The following is a 16,334-nucleotide window of genomic DNA, read 5'->3' as shown; positions in this document are numbered from 1 at the left end:
TATCACCCAGACACACAAAAAGCTCTGAAAGAGCTTTCAAAAAAAAGATGGAAAGATTAATAATTACAGTACAATGTGATATATGCTAAAAACAGATATTGCAATGGACACAAAAAAGATGGAGAGATTACCACTGCCTGGGAGAGTTCACGCAACATTTCACAAGTGACATCTGAGCTGTCCTTCCACGCTTTCATACTCCTTTCTTTTCTCTATTGCATACTGAAATTTCAGTAGAAATCTAGTAATCTTAAAACCTTTTTTCTAACTTTTCTTTTTCATCTTAGGTAATTTACTTCTTGAGGATGAAGCAGGCAAAAGAAAAACAACATCCCCAAGTATGCCTAAAATTTCCACTTGTGTGATAAAGAAATGATCTTCCTATAATTTCCCAAACCATCATAATGTAACAACTTTTTAAAAAGTTACCAAGCTCCTCTGCCTTTTGCCTAAAATTTTCACTATCTGTCTGTACAGTCTTCTGGAGTCTTCTTTCTGTGCACTGTATCTGTACTGTCTGTACAGTCATCTGTAGTTCCCTACAATACAATCAAGGACTGGACAAAGAAATATAGGAAAATTCCACTCAGCAATTTTGCAGAAGCAGGTTCCACCTTGTTTCATTGTGTTAACTGTAATGTTAACAGGTATCCTGAAACTTTTCTGCTTTTACATATATTCTCAGATGTTAGTAATCCAATGTAGCCTGGATAAAAATAGCAAAATATTCTAATGTATATTATCAATCATCTGCACATTTGTGTCAAAATGCTACCGTACAGCTCCTAAACTCTGGCTTCCTAATACAGTAGTAGCAGAGCTTTGTATTCCAAATTTACATAGTTGACTTTGAGATGGTTACCAAAATTGAAAGCAGAATATACATAGGATCACAGCACTTGGCTGTCAGAAAATGAAGAACAGGAGAAGACCAAATTTAATAGTTCTGTATCTGTTTAAATAATGAGCTTTACTGACTATTTCACTTTAATAACAAAGATTGTTGTTGACATTATCTTCTTTTGATAATGTGAATTCTCTTACTTCAGATAACAGATTTTGGAGAAACTAAAGCCTTCCAAACATCATAAATTCAGCTTGATGAAAGACCCATATTTTATACTAAGGTGTTTCAAGGAAGACAGTTAATATGCAAAGGAATACTCTCTTTCCTGACAGGTCCTTAATCATATATACTTCTGGAAACACTCATTTGTCAAGAAAAAGCAAAAGTTATCAAGAAGATCTTGGCTGACACTCTCACATTTTTCCACCTTTTAGTTCCTGGGAGTATTAGACATACAACAGAAGTTCCCTTTTCAAGAACTTCTTGGAACAGAATCCTTAATTGCTACATTTTGAGGTGGCTGGTTTTTAAAAACACACACACACACACATACACAGAGACAATCTCTGAAGGGATCAACAACACCCAAGGGTCATGAGGAGCTCTGACATCTCTACCCTTAACCCATAATACATCTTTTTTCTCTTCTCTCTTAAATAGTTAAATTCCTACAACTCATCCTTAAACCTGATCTCTAACGCCACCTGCTGTTGCAGTTCTGTGTCCTCAAGAAGCTCTACCAATCTGCCCCCTAAATCATTCCTGCTTGGCTTTCACACCTGCATGAACACTGAGGTAGTTCACATTAATATGTACAAATATGAAAAATAAAATTCATTTACCATTATAAATAACGAGCTCTGATTCAACTACAATTAATCTCAAATTTCTTAAATAGAAAGAAAAAATCCTAAGAACAAATGGGTATGAACATTCAACTCATATTTTAAATTTTTATAATAAAAAAAGCAACATTATACACAGCATATGATAAAAAGAAAACAAAAGAACAACCCCACTTTATAAATCAGAACAGAGGAGAAACTTCAACCTAAGATCTGTCAAGAAGAAAAAATAAACAAAAATTGAGGTGGTAGTTTCCAAAGTTTTTGTATGCAGCACAAAAAGTTGATTATGTAATTATCCCTCTTCTCCTACATTCTTTTTATTTTCTTGTTATTTAACTACATTAAAAAGCAGTCAAATTCTTGTTTTATAGTACAAATGAAAACTCTGGGTTATCTGGGAGACAATGTGCCTGGGCCCTTTACTATTTATTTTGCCCCAAAAGCTCTTCTCTTCCAACAGTCTAACAAAGCTGTTACCACCTAATTTTAAATATGATATCCTCTGTAAAACTTTCCTTGGATAAAACCCTTGCTCCCCACCTTTTCACAATTCCATGATTCCATAAGTGCTGTGAATATATCCCTATAATGGCAAAATTACTTGTGTACTAGTACAGATAGGCACTCAAATATTTTATGGAAGAAAAAACAAATCAAAGAATGCTGTAAGCCTGGACTATTGATTACGAACAAAAATAAATGAAAACTTGACCCTTCTTTCATGAAAAATACAGAGTAAAATATTAGCCCTGAGTCACTAAAGTGTAAAAGGCACAATAAAAATATGTATTTATTTGGGGTGATGGAAATGTTCTGAAATTAGATAATGGGAATGGTTGCAAAACTGAATATACTGAAAATTGTACATTTTACAACTTGACTTTTATGATATTTGAATTACATCTCAATAAAATATATATGTATATGTTAACTACAACTCGGCTACCAAATGTGCACAATTTGAAGGAACTACTGTATCTAGAAAACCTTACACACTATTTGCTATACAGCAAAAATGTTAAAGAAACAAAAGCTAAAACTTCGGTACTAGCAAACCAATATTTTCCTCAACAATAATGGGAATTCATTTGTAGCACTTTAAATTTTTTTTGGCAAATTAAGAAACTACATTAATTTAGCAGTTCTATACTTTTAAAAAATCTCAGGCCACAAGCCTTAATTCTAATACTTAAGACTCATGTGTGCTAAAATTTCACTTCAAAGAAATTCAAAATTACTTTTCCAATAAACTGTTATATAATCCATTAAGTCAATGAAGATATTTCTTTTCTAAACAAAATTAAAAAAAAAAACAAAAACCTGTCTTTTGGAGGAGAAAGTATAATTATGGTCATAAATTTTGTTTATAATTCACTATGATCATTAAATTCACTCATCTCAGCCAAAACAACACCAAATAAACAGTTCAGTGACAAAATGTTACCCACCACAGCACCACATTTCAATGCTATTTGATCTAATTTGCAATCAATATATAGTGATAGTAAAATATCACAACCAACCAACCACCCACGCCCCATTCTGCTCATACAAGTTTCAGTTTTTAATCACCTGCTATAGATATTTTGGTTTACTTTCATTTGCCACAAAAGCACATTTTATTTTATTTTATTTTTTGGCTTAGGAAACTAAGTAAACTAAGATCAGGTATAATTAGGTATGCTGCACATTTCCAAAGCTGAAATTTTCTTTAAACATTGGAAAAGAATGTACCATTGCTGCTTCTTTTAAGTTAGTGTGTGATGACCAGAAGTAAATATTATGCCTTTCATTTCCACTTTCACTTTCTAAACTACTGTTGTAGAACAATGAATGTACCATTTTGACAATTCATGAAATGGCACAGATACCACATGGAATTGCAAGACAACCAAATCCAAATTTACACAGGAAATTTCTAAGAAAAATTTTTCTTTCCACTACAGAAAGGGAATAAAAGAGAGAAAACCTGTGATAAAATTAATAATGAACCTATTTCTTATAAAAGAATCAGGGGATTTCCACTTCTAGCCTTATGATATGGTGAAGAGTCAAACTATTACAACAGAATACTGTAACTCAATCAAGCATAAAATATAATGTTTATTGCATAGCTGACCTCACTGAAAGTAAAGAAAATCTCCAAGTGGACCAAAAGAAAAAAAAAGGAAGGGCAGGGATGACATAAGTAGATATGCTTGCCCAGAGGGTAAATGCACCAAGCCATGGCCTACAGGTAAAGTGGGTGACCCCAGGGAAGGTGTTATTAACATACCCTGGCTCTTGGCAAAGCAAATTCAAAGACTCTCTAGGAAATTACCTTCAAATTAGGTTCCAAAGTCAACCACAGATAAAATAAAAAATGTGAACTTTATAATCAGGTGAACTAGTTACAGAAAAAACCCCTATTGGTATTTTCAATGAAGTCACATTAAATTTATAATAGGCATGAAGGCAAGGAACACTCTAAAAAAATAAGAGCAATGAGGAAGGATTACTGTAACAGATATAAAACATAATAATTAAAACTGTATCATGCTGGCAAATGGACACATCAATGACACAAAATGGAAAATCAAACCAGACTCAAGTACAAAAAGAAATTCGATACATGTTAAAAGTAGGGTTTCAAATCAGAGGATAAAGATGGACGTGTTAATAATGGTTAATAATAACTGTCTAGCAATTTAGAAAAATGTAAAGTTGGATCCATATCTCATACTATACACCATAATAAACTCCAAATACATAAAAATATATATATTAAAAGTGAAATATTTAAAAAATCCTATAAGCAAACAGGAGCTCTTTTATAACTTTGGGGTGAAAAGGCATTTTTAACTTTATGTCAACACTAGAAGTCATAAAAGGAAAGATTAATGAATTCAACTATGTAAAAAATTAAAAACTTCCACATAGCAAAATAATGCAAGTCAAGTCTTAAGATAAATGACAGAGAAAAAATTATTTGCAACCCATATCTCAAAAGGATTAAAGAAGCTTTCTTAGTCCTGGTAAAGAAAAATGTCCTGAATACATTAAAGTAGAAAAAAAAATAAGATCCAGAACAGTGTATATAGTATGCTAATACTTGCATTTAAAAGGGGGGGTGTGTGTGTGTGTGTGTGCATGTGAGGAACATGTATTTGCTTATATATATGCATGATACATTTTTGGAAGCTATCAAAGACACAAAGCAGTCACTTTCTTGTTAGTTTACTTGCATCAATAATGTCTCCAAACAATTTGGCTTTAATGGAGTATATTCCAAGTAAAGGTAAACCTTATATACTGAATGGTAAACACATTCAATAAATAGACAAGTTTTCTTCATTTGGGCTGAGAAATAATTGTTCTGCTTAATTAGATATCATAGTAAGGTGACTGCATTTCAGAGGGTTTAAAAAATGCATTTGCTGGAGATGGGGGGAAAGGGTAATGATGATAACGTAGTTTCATTGTTTTCATTTTTATCTTTTAATTTTTCAATCATGGGAGTGTACATACCTAATCAAAATAATAAGTAAAACTTGCAGATCCAATATCCATACTCTCATACATTAAAGTTTTGATAACAGTTTTCCAGGTCTGAAGTATCCTTGGCTATCTTTTCAGTTACCGAATTTAGAAATCAAGTTCAAGGTAAGAAAGATACCTGAAAACCTCTCAAGAGCAAATTCCCTTGCAGATATAAATTGGATGTTCTCTACTTACTATTTTACTTTGTTGCTCACTCTGTAGGAAAAGCTAAAACACTAGCAGAAGGAAGATTTTTCAAATGATATATTCATTACAACTACAGAATATAATTCTATTCTTATACCAATCCACCACTGAGGGAAAATAAAGTTTTATTTTCCAATTACAACAGGCTGACCGAAGCCAGAGCAAACATACACAAAGCAAAAATATTCACTTTCTAAGCAAATTGATTATATAATTAACCCTTATCTTACATACTATTAACCAGAAAAATGACAACTGAACAAAAATCCAGAGACTGATAGTTGACAGTAATATTAATGTAACAATTCTCAAACATCTTCCGAATCTTTCACGTAAGTGTCAGGTTAAACAGAATAATCATTTCTTAACTCAAATGAAGAAAATCTGAATATACTGAAAGTATCTTCAGGTTTCCCTTTATGTGGAAAATACCACCGCATTAAGAACTGACTGGAACCAAAATTGGCACAAAGAAATTTCAGAAAAGTAACCCCAAATCTGGCATTCTCTCTTTCCAATTCCTAGATGGAGAATCTCATTCATTAGCATCTTCATTACAAGATAGCTATAAACTTCTCACAGGAATTGTCAGAGTCCTATACACTTCAGTATCTTTCTAGCTTCTCTCAGGAGAGTTTCAGGTTTTATGCCCTCTCTGGAGATGGATCCCAACCTCTACTATCTGTTGTTTTAATTATTCCCTAACAGGATCTTAAAATAAAGAACAGGACACAGGATTCAAGATTCTTTTATATTGTCTTGTTTTCTTACCCTTACTGAGGGAGAATATACTAGTATCATTTATCACTAACTCCAAAGGGAATTCCTTTAGGGATGCAGTAGAGTGAAACAAGTGAGCCAAAGAATTCAGTTTTCTCTATGTTTAAAAAGCAAAAACAAAAAACACATACATGCATATATCTTCATTATAGAGTTATAACATAATGGGTGACATTTTTCAGTGTGATCTACCTTTCTAGATCCATTACATGCTTTTGGAAAAATATGAAATCTTTCAATTTACTAAGTGACCATATAGGAAATACATTAAGTAGGATGTTAGCATACATACTTTACCACCATCAATCAAGGACAGGAACACCTAATTGTTTGAGGTAGCTGGTGACACATTATTATCAATCTTTGCTCTTGCTTCTTGCACCGCCTTCTATCTTTCTGTTTTCCTATTCTTTTATTCCAATATTTCTCTACTGTCTTCCGGCAGCTGTACTAAATATCCTTTAACTTAGGTATACTTACTGTTTATACTCTACTTTTTAAAAGCAGAACTGATTCTACTTAAATGAAATATCTAGAATATGCAAATTCACAGAGATAGAAAGTAGATTAGAGGTTAACAGGGGCTTGGGGAAGTGGGGTGGGGTGATATGAAGAATTACTACTTACAGGGTAAAAAGTTCCTATTTTGGATGATGAAAAAGTTTTGGTAATAGAAGGGTGGTGACAGTAACATAACATTGTAAAAGTAATTAATGCCACTGATCTATATACTTAAAAATGGTTAAAATGGACAATGTTATGTTATACATGTTACCACAACTTTTTAAATAAAGAACCTATAATGTGCCAGATACTGTATATAAACCTAATTCTCAAAGAAACGATTTAAGATAGCCATTAATAGCCCTGCTTTAAAATGAGAAAATCAACGCCAGCAAGATAAAATAACTTGACTATGCAGTTATTAAGCCAGGATTGAATTTTATACTGACTGTATAGTGCATGCTCTTTCCATTATTTTTAAAGAACTAATTTAGAGGATATTAGTATATTGAACATCCTATGCTAAGGTAACTGTTAGAAAAATAAACATCCACCCATCCACTAGCTGTTCTGTAAGGATATAGGTACCTTTCCTCAGAAACCACAGGTTGCATTCTACTACAAAGAAGATATATGGGATATAAACTACTTATTGAGAATAAGCACCAGTAGGTGAAATATTTGCATATAAAACCCTATTTTAAGCAATAATTGAAAAACACTATAGAGAGATTACTAAAGCAATTATCCTGGAGCCCTTTACACATTATCTGTGCAAGGTTAATAACGGTTGAAGTAAAAAGGTTGAGATAAAAATATTTCCCAATCAATCTCATAAAAATTCTTGAGATCAGGTGGAACAGATAACATCTTCATTTCAGAGATGAGAAAAATAAGGCTCACCTAAGATCCACCCACTTAATTTTTTCAAGAACTGATGCAAAACCTATTTTTTCCTGACTTATAATCTACTAACACATTCTCAGGAAATTTCATCAACAAAACATCTGGAGCTACCTTATATTTCTATGATCCTATGCAAATAGCAACAATTAAAAATTGCTGGATGCCATAGCAATTTGGAGAAAAACAAACAGCCTGCATCATTACAATTTCTGGTAACATGCAGAAATCACACAAATTTTTTGTTAAAGAATTAACATTAGAAATCAAGTCATTTCAAAGTCAGGAATATTCCAACATTTCAGTCAAAATGTTAAGCTCACTCTTTCTGCCTGAATCTGATGTTTTATTTAGGTATGTATACTATTTAAATCTGCGTATGGGTCCACATGGTGCTGACAGTCTGTATTTAGATATTGTATACAATGACTAAAACTTCGGTCAACACATGATCTAAACCGAACTTAATATCTTTACTGGACAGGATAAAGAAAGTTAAGTCATTATAGGACAGCTAGCAGGAAGGGAACATTTTTAATATATCAACTTACCTCATGAGAAAGAACAATAATAATTAATCCTTGCATAGAACAATTCATTTAACAAAACCTTTCAACATATATTAATAAAGTTGACCCTTACAAGGAAGGTAGGTGGTAGTCAAACTATTTAAAATCTTTGAGCCTCAGTTTCTTCTCTGTTAATTTGTCCACAGTCACACTGTTAGTAAATTGGAAGGCAAGATTCAAATCTAGACTTCTAACTACAAATCCAATTTCTTTCCACTGTGTCACATTAGGAGCAGCAATTTGAACATACCCGTTTAAAATATTTGCCGTAATTTTACAATTGTATACATGGTTACACAATAACTCACATCTTTGACATATCTCACAACATCATATTTTAGCGTCACAAAACAGACTATCTGAGAATACCACAGAAAGATTAAACCTAAACTTCCTGGCATATATGTAGGTTACATAACAATTAAAGAAATCTAGGTACTGTTGATGACCTCATATTGTACAGAATTCTACTTACCCGTTTTGAAGGACAGTGTTCATTCTTTTCATCTGTCATCTTCCCACTTTTAAGTGCTTTCCTTGCGTGCTTAATAGTTGTTTTTATGGCAGGTCGACATACATAGTTCTCCAGGTTCTTCGGAGGTTTTTTAGTTCTCTTAGCCTGAAGGCCAATTTTCAATTTTAAATTTCCCTCTGTAAAGTTTGTTTCTTTCACTGAAAACTGTTGCTGTGCATCGGTCAAACCATCATCTTTCCCTGCTTCATTATTTCTTTCACGATTCCACTTGCGAAGGTCCTCTTCTTCCTTTGTGTTGTTCTCTACCTCTACTTCTCTCTTGCTGACCAGTGTGCCAGTGCTGATGACAGAGGGACTCTTTCTTGAAAATCCTTCGGAATCAGAACCCAATCCTAACATAGCAATATTTCTAGGGTCCATCACAAGTGTATATTATTGCCAAGGAATCTTAGGAAAATTTTACAGAACTGTGTTCCATAAAAAACAGGGATCTCCAAAATGTGCAACCAGCATCTCTTTCTCTGTAGGACAGATGATAACAAAAATTTATCAGAATAGAAGCAATTATTGATTAACATGAGTAATGGGGATAGGGGAGGAGAACAAGTACAACCCAAAGATCAGTTAAAACAGTTAAAACAAAATGAATCAAAACATAGTTCAAAATGGATTTAAATTATAAATACATTTAAATTTTCAGAATAAGGATATCACTGTACAGATATCACTTACAGGCTATACTGGTATGGTACAAATCAAAGTTTAAAAATCTCTGTAAAACTCAACCAAGAAGCCTCTACAAATGATGGTCAAGCAAATAACTTCATGTATTTTAACACTCCTCAATTTCAAAGGATATATATTTCCTTCATTTTAGTTGAATAAAATCAGTTTCAATGAAATTAAAGAATCAAGTTTTAGGCTGGTTTCAGAGCTCCAAACTTTTATAAGAATGGTAAGAGGTTGCAAAGACTTCTTAGGTTTGCCTGGAATTATTTCTGTGCCTAGGGTACAATTCAACTCTAAATTTTCATTCATTCACTGATTCAAAAACATGTCTGAGGGCTTCTGGAAAGATGGTAGACTAGGAGAGGCAGAGCTACCTTCTCCATCATGGAGTAACTAGAGAAAAGGCAGAAAACGACCCAGGCAGTGGTTCCAGGGTATGAGTGGCCAGACAGGATTTCTACGTTATATAGGGAAGCCCTTGATGAAAAAGCAGAAAAACTATGACTGAATGGACAGGGTGAATTCATTTAATCACGACCACCTCTGGGGCTGGCAGCCCAGAAAGGGTGAGGGAGGAGCCGAACACTCCCATATTCCTATCACCACAACCAGCTGAGAAGTTGTCTCTCAGCCCTGCAGTCAGAAGTTCCCATATGGGAATTCAAGAACCAACAGACTTATTTTAGCCACTGTGTCAGTTAGGCTATATTATGTCCCCCAGAAAAAGCCATGTTCTTTGATGCAATCTCGTGGGGGCAGATGTATTAGTATTGATCAGGTTGGAAACGTTGGATTAGACTGTTTCCATGGAGACCCACCCAACTGTAGGTGATAACTCTGATTAGATAATTTCCATGGAGGCATGCTCACCCCCTTTCAAGTGTGGGACTTGATAAGTTTACCAGAGCACTGTATAAGAGCTCAGACAGGAAGTGCTGGCTGCAGCTGAGAGACACATTTTGAAGACGGCCATTGTAAGCTGACACTGACATTTTGGAGGAAGCCATTTTGAAATGAGAACTTCGGAGCAGACGACAGCCACGTGCCTTCCCAGCTAACAGAGGTTTTCCAGACACCATTGGCCATCCTCCAGTGAAGGTACTTGACTGTTGATGCCTAACTTTGGATACTTTATGGCCTTAAGACTGTAACTGTATAACCAAATGAACCCCCTTTATAAAAGCCAATCCATTTCTGGCATGTTGCATTCTGGCAGCATTAGCAAATCAGAACAGCCACTCACAAAGAACTTGCTGTGGTGCACAGGGTCTACCCTCCAACCCTGAGGCAGGCCACGGGGAGCACCTGGTTTGGGGAATACGGGTGGCGGGGGGGAGCTTCCTTCTGGTGGAGAAAAGACACTGAGCAGAGCCGATCTGACAGTTAGCAGGCAAGAGAGACATTTTAAGTTCTGCGGCCTGTATCCTTACTCCACAGAAGCCTGCATGCTCACGGCCTGCATGGGCAGAGAGGCAGGGAAAGGTAGGGTGTCACACAGAAGCACCAGGAGCCACACCCCCACCCCAGATGCCCAAAGACACACAGCATGCAGGGACTTTGTGGGCCAACTAAAAGTGCACCTCTGAACTGGCTGAGGGCTGGGGAACATGAAACTTGCAGCCTCCATAGCCCGAAATTGATCCATTCTGGGACCTGGGAATCAGCAGCTCCACTGTGCCCCTAAGTGGATTCTCTGCCGAAATGCAAGACCCCATCCCCTAACCCCAGGGCTGGCAGTCTCCAGAGTGCACAGAGGACTGCTGCACTAATTGTATTTCCACCTGGGTTGAACCCAGTCCAGCGCACAGCAGCAGTCAGAGAAAAGGAGGCTTTAGGGGAACAGGTGACCCAAAAGCACCATCTTCAAGACCTAGCTTCTTAAAGACCTAACATTAGGAGTTAGCTTCTTAGACTTTACACCCAAAGCACAGGCAACAAAAGAAAAAACAGATAAAAGGGAACCCCTCAAAATCAAAAGCTTCTGTACTTCAAAGGAATTTGTCAAAATGATGAAAAGGCAATGGGAAAAAATATGTGGAAACCATGCATCTGATAAGAGACTCTTACCCTGCATATATAAAGAAATCCTACAACTCAACGACAATGGTACAAATAGCCCAATTATAAAATGGGAAAATGATATGAAAAGGCATTTCTCTGCAGAGAAAATACAAATGGTTAAAAAGCACATGAAAAAATGTTCATATTCACTAGCTGTTAGGGAAATGCAAATCAAGACCACAATGAGATATCATCTTACACCAATAAGAATGGCAGCCATTAAGCAAACAGGAAATGCTGGAGAGGATGTGGAGAAATTAGAACTCTTATTCATTGCTAGTATAGCTGCTGTGGAAGAGTTACCCTATGATCCGGCAATTTCACTTCTTGGTATGTATACAGAAGATCTGAAAACAGTCAAACAGACATTTGCACACCAATATTCACAGAGGCATTATTCACAATTGTCAAGAGATGGAAACAATCTAAATGTCCTTCAACAGATGAGCAGATAAAAAAAAATGTTGTATATACATATGATGGAATACTATGCAGCAGAAAGAAGGAATGAGCTCTTGTAACACATGACAACATGGATGAACCTTGAAGATACAATGCTGAGTGAAATAAACCAGACACAAAAGGAGAGATTCTGTATGTTAGCACTAATGTGAACTCCATGAACAATGTAAAATAAGTGTCTTATGATACAGAATATGGGGACCTAGAGATAGACAGAAGCTAGTGAAGGGGGAATGATAATCTAATATGTACAGACATGATAAAGAGGATGAATTTAATGCTATGTAAATGAACAGGTGTGATTATGGTTTGTTAATGGGATTATAAGTATCAGTGCCACACTGAAGGTAAACACGTTAAAAAGCGGTTGTTTAAAGGCTTGCAACCCAAAGAGTAGCATTAAAATCATAAATAAGTGTTAGCATGATATACTTATAAGGTATGACACTGATAGAAAGAGTTAACAACAGAGTGGTATATGGTAAAACTACCCATTACATATTATAGACTATATTTAATAAGAATATTTTACCAGCACTACACTAACACTAGGGATGAATAACTAGCAGCTGATAAGAGCTATATGATGTTTTATGTTATGATAATTTTAAAATTGAGAGTGATGATGACTGCACAACTAAGTGAAGATAATGTGAGAAACTGATTATCTTGGTATAGAATATATGTTATGTGAAATTAGGAGCCCACTACTCAATAAATTAGGCCTGCGACTTGAGGCTTGCTCTCGTGAAACTTAGGGCTGTAAATAGGAGGCTAAGTCTTCCTATAATTATGCCTAAGAGGCACCTCCAGAGAACCTCTTTTGTTACTCAGATGTGGCCTCTCTCTAAGCCCAACTTGGCAAATAAATTCATTAACCTCCCCCTACACAGGGAACCTGACTTCCAGGAGAATGAAACTCCCTTGGTGATGTGGGACACAACTCCTGGGAATGAGTCTGGCTCTGGCAGTGAGGGACTAAAAATGCCTACTTGACTAAAAGGGGGGAAAAGAAAAGTACCAGAATAAGGCTACAGTGGCTAAGAGATTTCAAATAGAGTCAAGAAGCAATCCTGGAGGTTTCTCTTATGCAAGCTCCAGCAAGGTATCACAAATGGCCACAGTATGTCTTGCCCTTATCAACAGTAGTTCTGAAATACTTAGGTCCGTATCTGAGATTCTATAAAAGACGCACTCACTAAGTTTTAACTCAGAAACTTAAATCCACCAGAGTGTTCCTACACCAGACAAGTCCTAAAACCCAGAGGCAACAGCCTCTTTAAGAGCAACAGTTGGATGCAGCTGCCTTCCCCATAGTGTTGATAGCTCCTTTCAATATGAACAAGTTAGGATGGTCACTGTCTGGACATCCACAAAGATCAAGAAAGTGACCAAATGAAAGAAAGTGGTAGGAACAGATAAGATAGGATTTAACAAAGTATTATGAATACTGAAACTTTATATGCACATATTTTAGATGCTAGGTTATTAGAAGAACTAGAAGGAAATAACTGAAATTATGGAACTGTAACCTATAATATTCTTTGAAATTTGTTCTAAAGCTATTTGTTGAATTGTGCTTTGAAAGTTAGCACATTTCTGTATGTATCCTATATTTCACAATATGGAAAGAACTGAAACTGTGGAGCTGTAACCCATAATACTTTTTGAAATTACCTATATAACTGCTTGTTAAGCTGTACATCAAAAGTTAACACCTTTCTGTATGTTATATTTTACAATAACGGAAATAACTGAAATTGTGTAACTGTAACCCATAGCATTCTTTGAAATTTTCTCTCTAACTACACATTGGATCATACTTTGAAAGTTATCAGTGTTATACATAAATGTTAAAGTGCACAAAAAAGTGCCTTAAAAAATAAGTAAATGGTAATCCAGTCGCCTTGTTTCTTGAAGATGATTGTATAACTATATAGCTTTTACTGTGTGACTGTGTAATTGTGAAAACCCTGTGACTGACACTCCCTTTGTAAAGTGTATGGAAAGACGAGTAACAAAATAAAGACAAAAAATAAATAAATAATTGGGGGGATTGGAGTATGGGATGTTTTGGGTGTTCTTTTTTATTTTTATTCTTATTTTTATTTTTTTCAAGTAATGAAAATGCTCAAAATTGATCGTGGTGATGAACTGACAACTATATGATGATACCATGAACCACTGATTATGCACTTTGGCGATTATCTGGTATGGGAATATATCTCAATAAAATTGCATTTAAGGAGCCCAGCACCGCTGCCGCCGCCATGTCTTCCAGGGCCAGTGTGAATGCTCTGCAGCGCTGAGTGTAGAAGCTCAAGCTGGAGGCCGGCGTGGAGAGGATCAAAGTCTCTCAGGTGGCTGCAGAGCTTCAACAGTGCTGCGTGCAGAATGCCTGCAAGTATGGCCTGCTGGTTGGGGTGCCGGCCAGGAGCAACCCCTTCCGGGAGCCCAGATCCTGTGCTTTACTCTGAAGATTGGGAAGAAGTTCATTGAGGAATGCCTTCAAGTACAAAGTGATGGACGACTGTCTTCATGTTTCAAGAAAACTTTTCTCTAGCCAAACAACTTTTAGATATTTCAGACCTTTCCCGTGGCCTGGTCCTATAGCCAAAATTCTACAGAAATTGATGTGTTTCTACTCAAATAAGGAAACTGGGTGAAAGAATGGATCTTTCAAATAATAATATTTGGTTCTTTTGGTGAAGTGCTTTATACTTAAACACAAATCCTACTACCAAATATACCAAAATACATCTCTTTCATAAGTGAATTACCATTGTTTCTGTACCTGGAAAATCCGGTGTGTTTTATTTACTGGATGTTTACACTTTAGGAAGGAAAACATTTTTGTTTTTAAAAATTGAATATTTGTAATTTGTTGTTCCTAAGATTTTTATACTGTAACAAAATTTGTTCTTATCTCATAAATTTAGTTTCTACATGAAGATAGGCAACTATAAGATTGAGGGGAAGAATAGGTTTTAACTAATCAAATGATATCTTGACTTTTCTAAACGAGAAGACCATTTTATTTTTAAACACTAAACATGGGAGATGTTTCTAGCAAACTTTTTTGGGAAAGATTAATGTTGTATTATGTATGAGGTTGCCCCATCCTGTGTATGAAGCAGATTTGATCTTTGTCTTAAGTTCATCTATTTTATGATTGTGCTTTAACAAATACTACGTTATTTCATATCTTTAATAAATGTTTAAACTGTAATCTACATTCAAATGGTTAAAAACAAAGTAATGTGAAAATATTATAGCCTCAAAGAATTCTTAATGTCACAGTGTTTTATTTTGATGATGTGCCTTCAGTTTCATTTGGGACACCTTTTAAAAGGATACTTTGTGTTTGTAATAATCTCTGAAGAGTTTGAAAATAAAATTTCTGCTTACTTCATTATTTTCTATGGCAAGAAGATTTCATTTTAAGGCTTCATGGATTTTTGTTTGCTTGTGAGATTGAGTGCTGGAAGTGGGGAGTGACATTTTTGTTTTTTAAATCTGTGTAGAATTCTGTAAATGCCATTGATTGTATACCATGGATGGATTATATGGTGTGTGAATATATCTCAATAAAATTTCATTAAGAAAAAATTGCATTTAAAAAAAACCAGCATGGTATTCGCACAAAGACAGACATACTGATAAATGGAATCGAATTGAGAGTTCGGAAATAGACCTCCAGATCTCTGGTCAATTGGTTTTTGACTAGGTCCACAAATCTACTTAACTGGGTCAGAATAGTCTCTTCAACAAATGGGCTGGGAGAACCGGATATCCTTATGCAAAAGAATGAAACAGTACCCCCTATCTCACACCTTATTCAAACAGTAACTCAAAGTGGATCAAAGGTCTCAACACAAGAGCCAGTACCGACAGGGAGAACCTAAGATGGCAGCTAGGAGAGACAGGGCAAAAAAACATCTCCAAGAAAAATATTAGATAAAAGCCAGAAAGTGACCCAGAACACCAGTTCAAGTGATGCACCAGCTGGACAAGGTCTGCTAAATCCACAGAGACCATGCACTTGGTGAAACTGGGAGTCTGCGTTCTGAAACGAGTAAGCCGCTGAATATCCGGCAGCCACGCTGCGGTGTGGGGAAACCGAGGGCTGGCATTTGGAGGCGGACTAGTTCTTTTTTTAAAAAAAAACCCAAAAGCGGCTGCAGATACGGCAGCGAGAACCACACAGTGAAGCACGGAAGGAACAGGCTGTGTGAACGCCTCAATATCTGGCGTGGAAGATAGCCTTTCGTGCACCCACTGGTAATTATCTCGGAGCAGGGAAGGCAGAGGTTAGCCAAAAGGGGAAAAAACCATGGCCCTTGCAGCCATCTTCCCGGTGGGCTGGGAATGCTCCTGCCCAATGCCGGGGCCACAGCCCAGAGCCGCACCAAGAAACCCAGTGTGATGGG

At 35.9% G+C, this 16,334-nt stretch overlaps 1 protein-coding gene and 1 pseudogene across 6 annotated transcripts in view; one reads left to right on the top strand and one right to left on the bottom strand.

Moving 5' to 3' along the window:
• The window catches only part of ASH1L (ASH1 like histone lysine methyltransferase), a 337,510-nt gene that overhangs the window by 256,739 nt on the left and 64,437 nt on the right, over positions 1-16,334 (bottom strand). For all 6 annotated transcript variants that reach the window (XM_037825772.1, XM_037825775.1, XM_037825773.1 and 3 more), the window contains one exon: positions 8,653-9,173. In XM_037825772.1, coding sequence (XP_037681700.1) covers positions 8,653-9,072 — 420 coding nt within the window. In that variant the 5' untranslated portion in view covers positions 9,073-9,173. The remainder of the gene's footprint in view (positions 1-8,652; positions 9,174-16,334) is intronic.
• On the top strand, positions 14,175-14,381 carry LOC119526582 (annotated as a pseudogene).

This window comes from Choloepus didactylus, chromosome 2 (genome assembly GCF_015220235.1).
Source record: "Choloepus didactylus isolate mChoDid1 chromosome 2, mChoDid1.pri, whole genome shotgun sequence".
NCBI lineage: Eukaryota > Metazoa > Chordata > Mammalia > Pilosa > Megalonychidae > Choloepus > Choloepus didactylus.
Note: the sequence above shows the minus strand (reverse complement) of the source record. Positions and strands in the feature narration are given on the sequence as shown.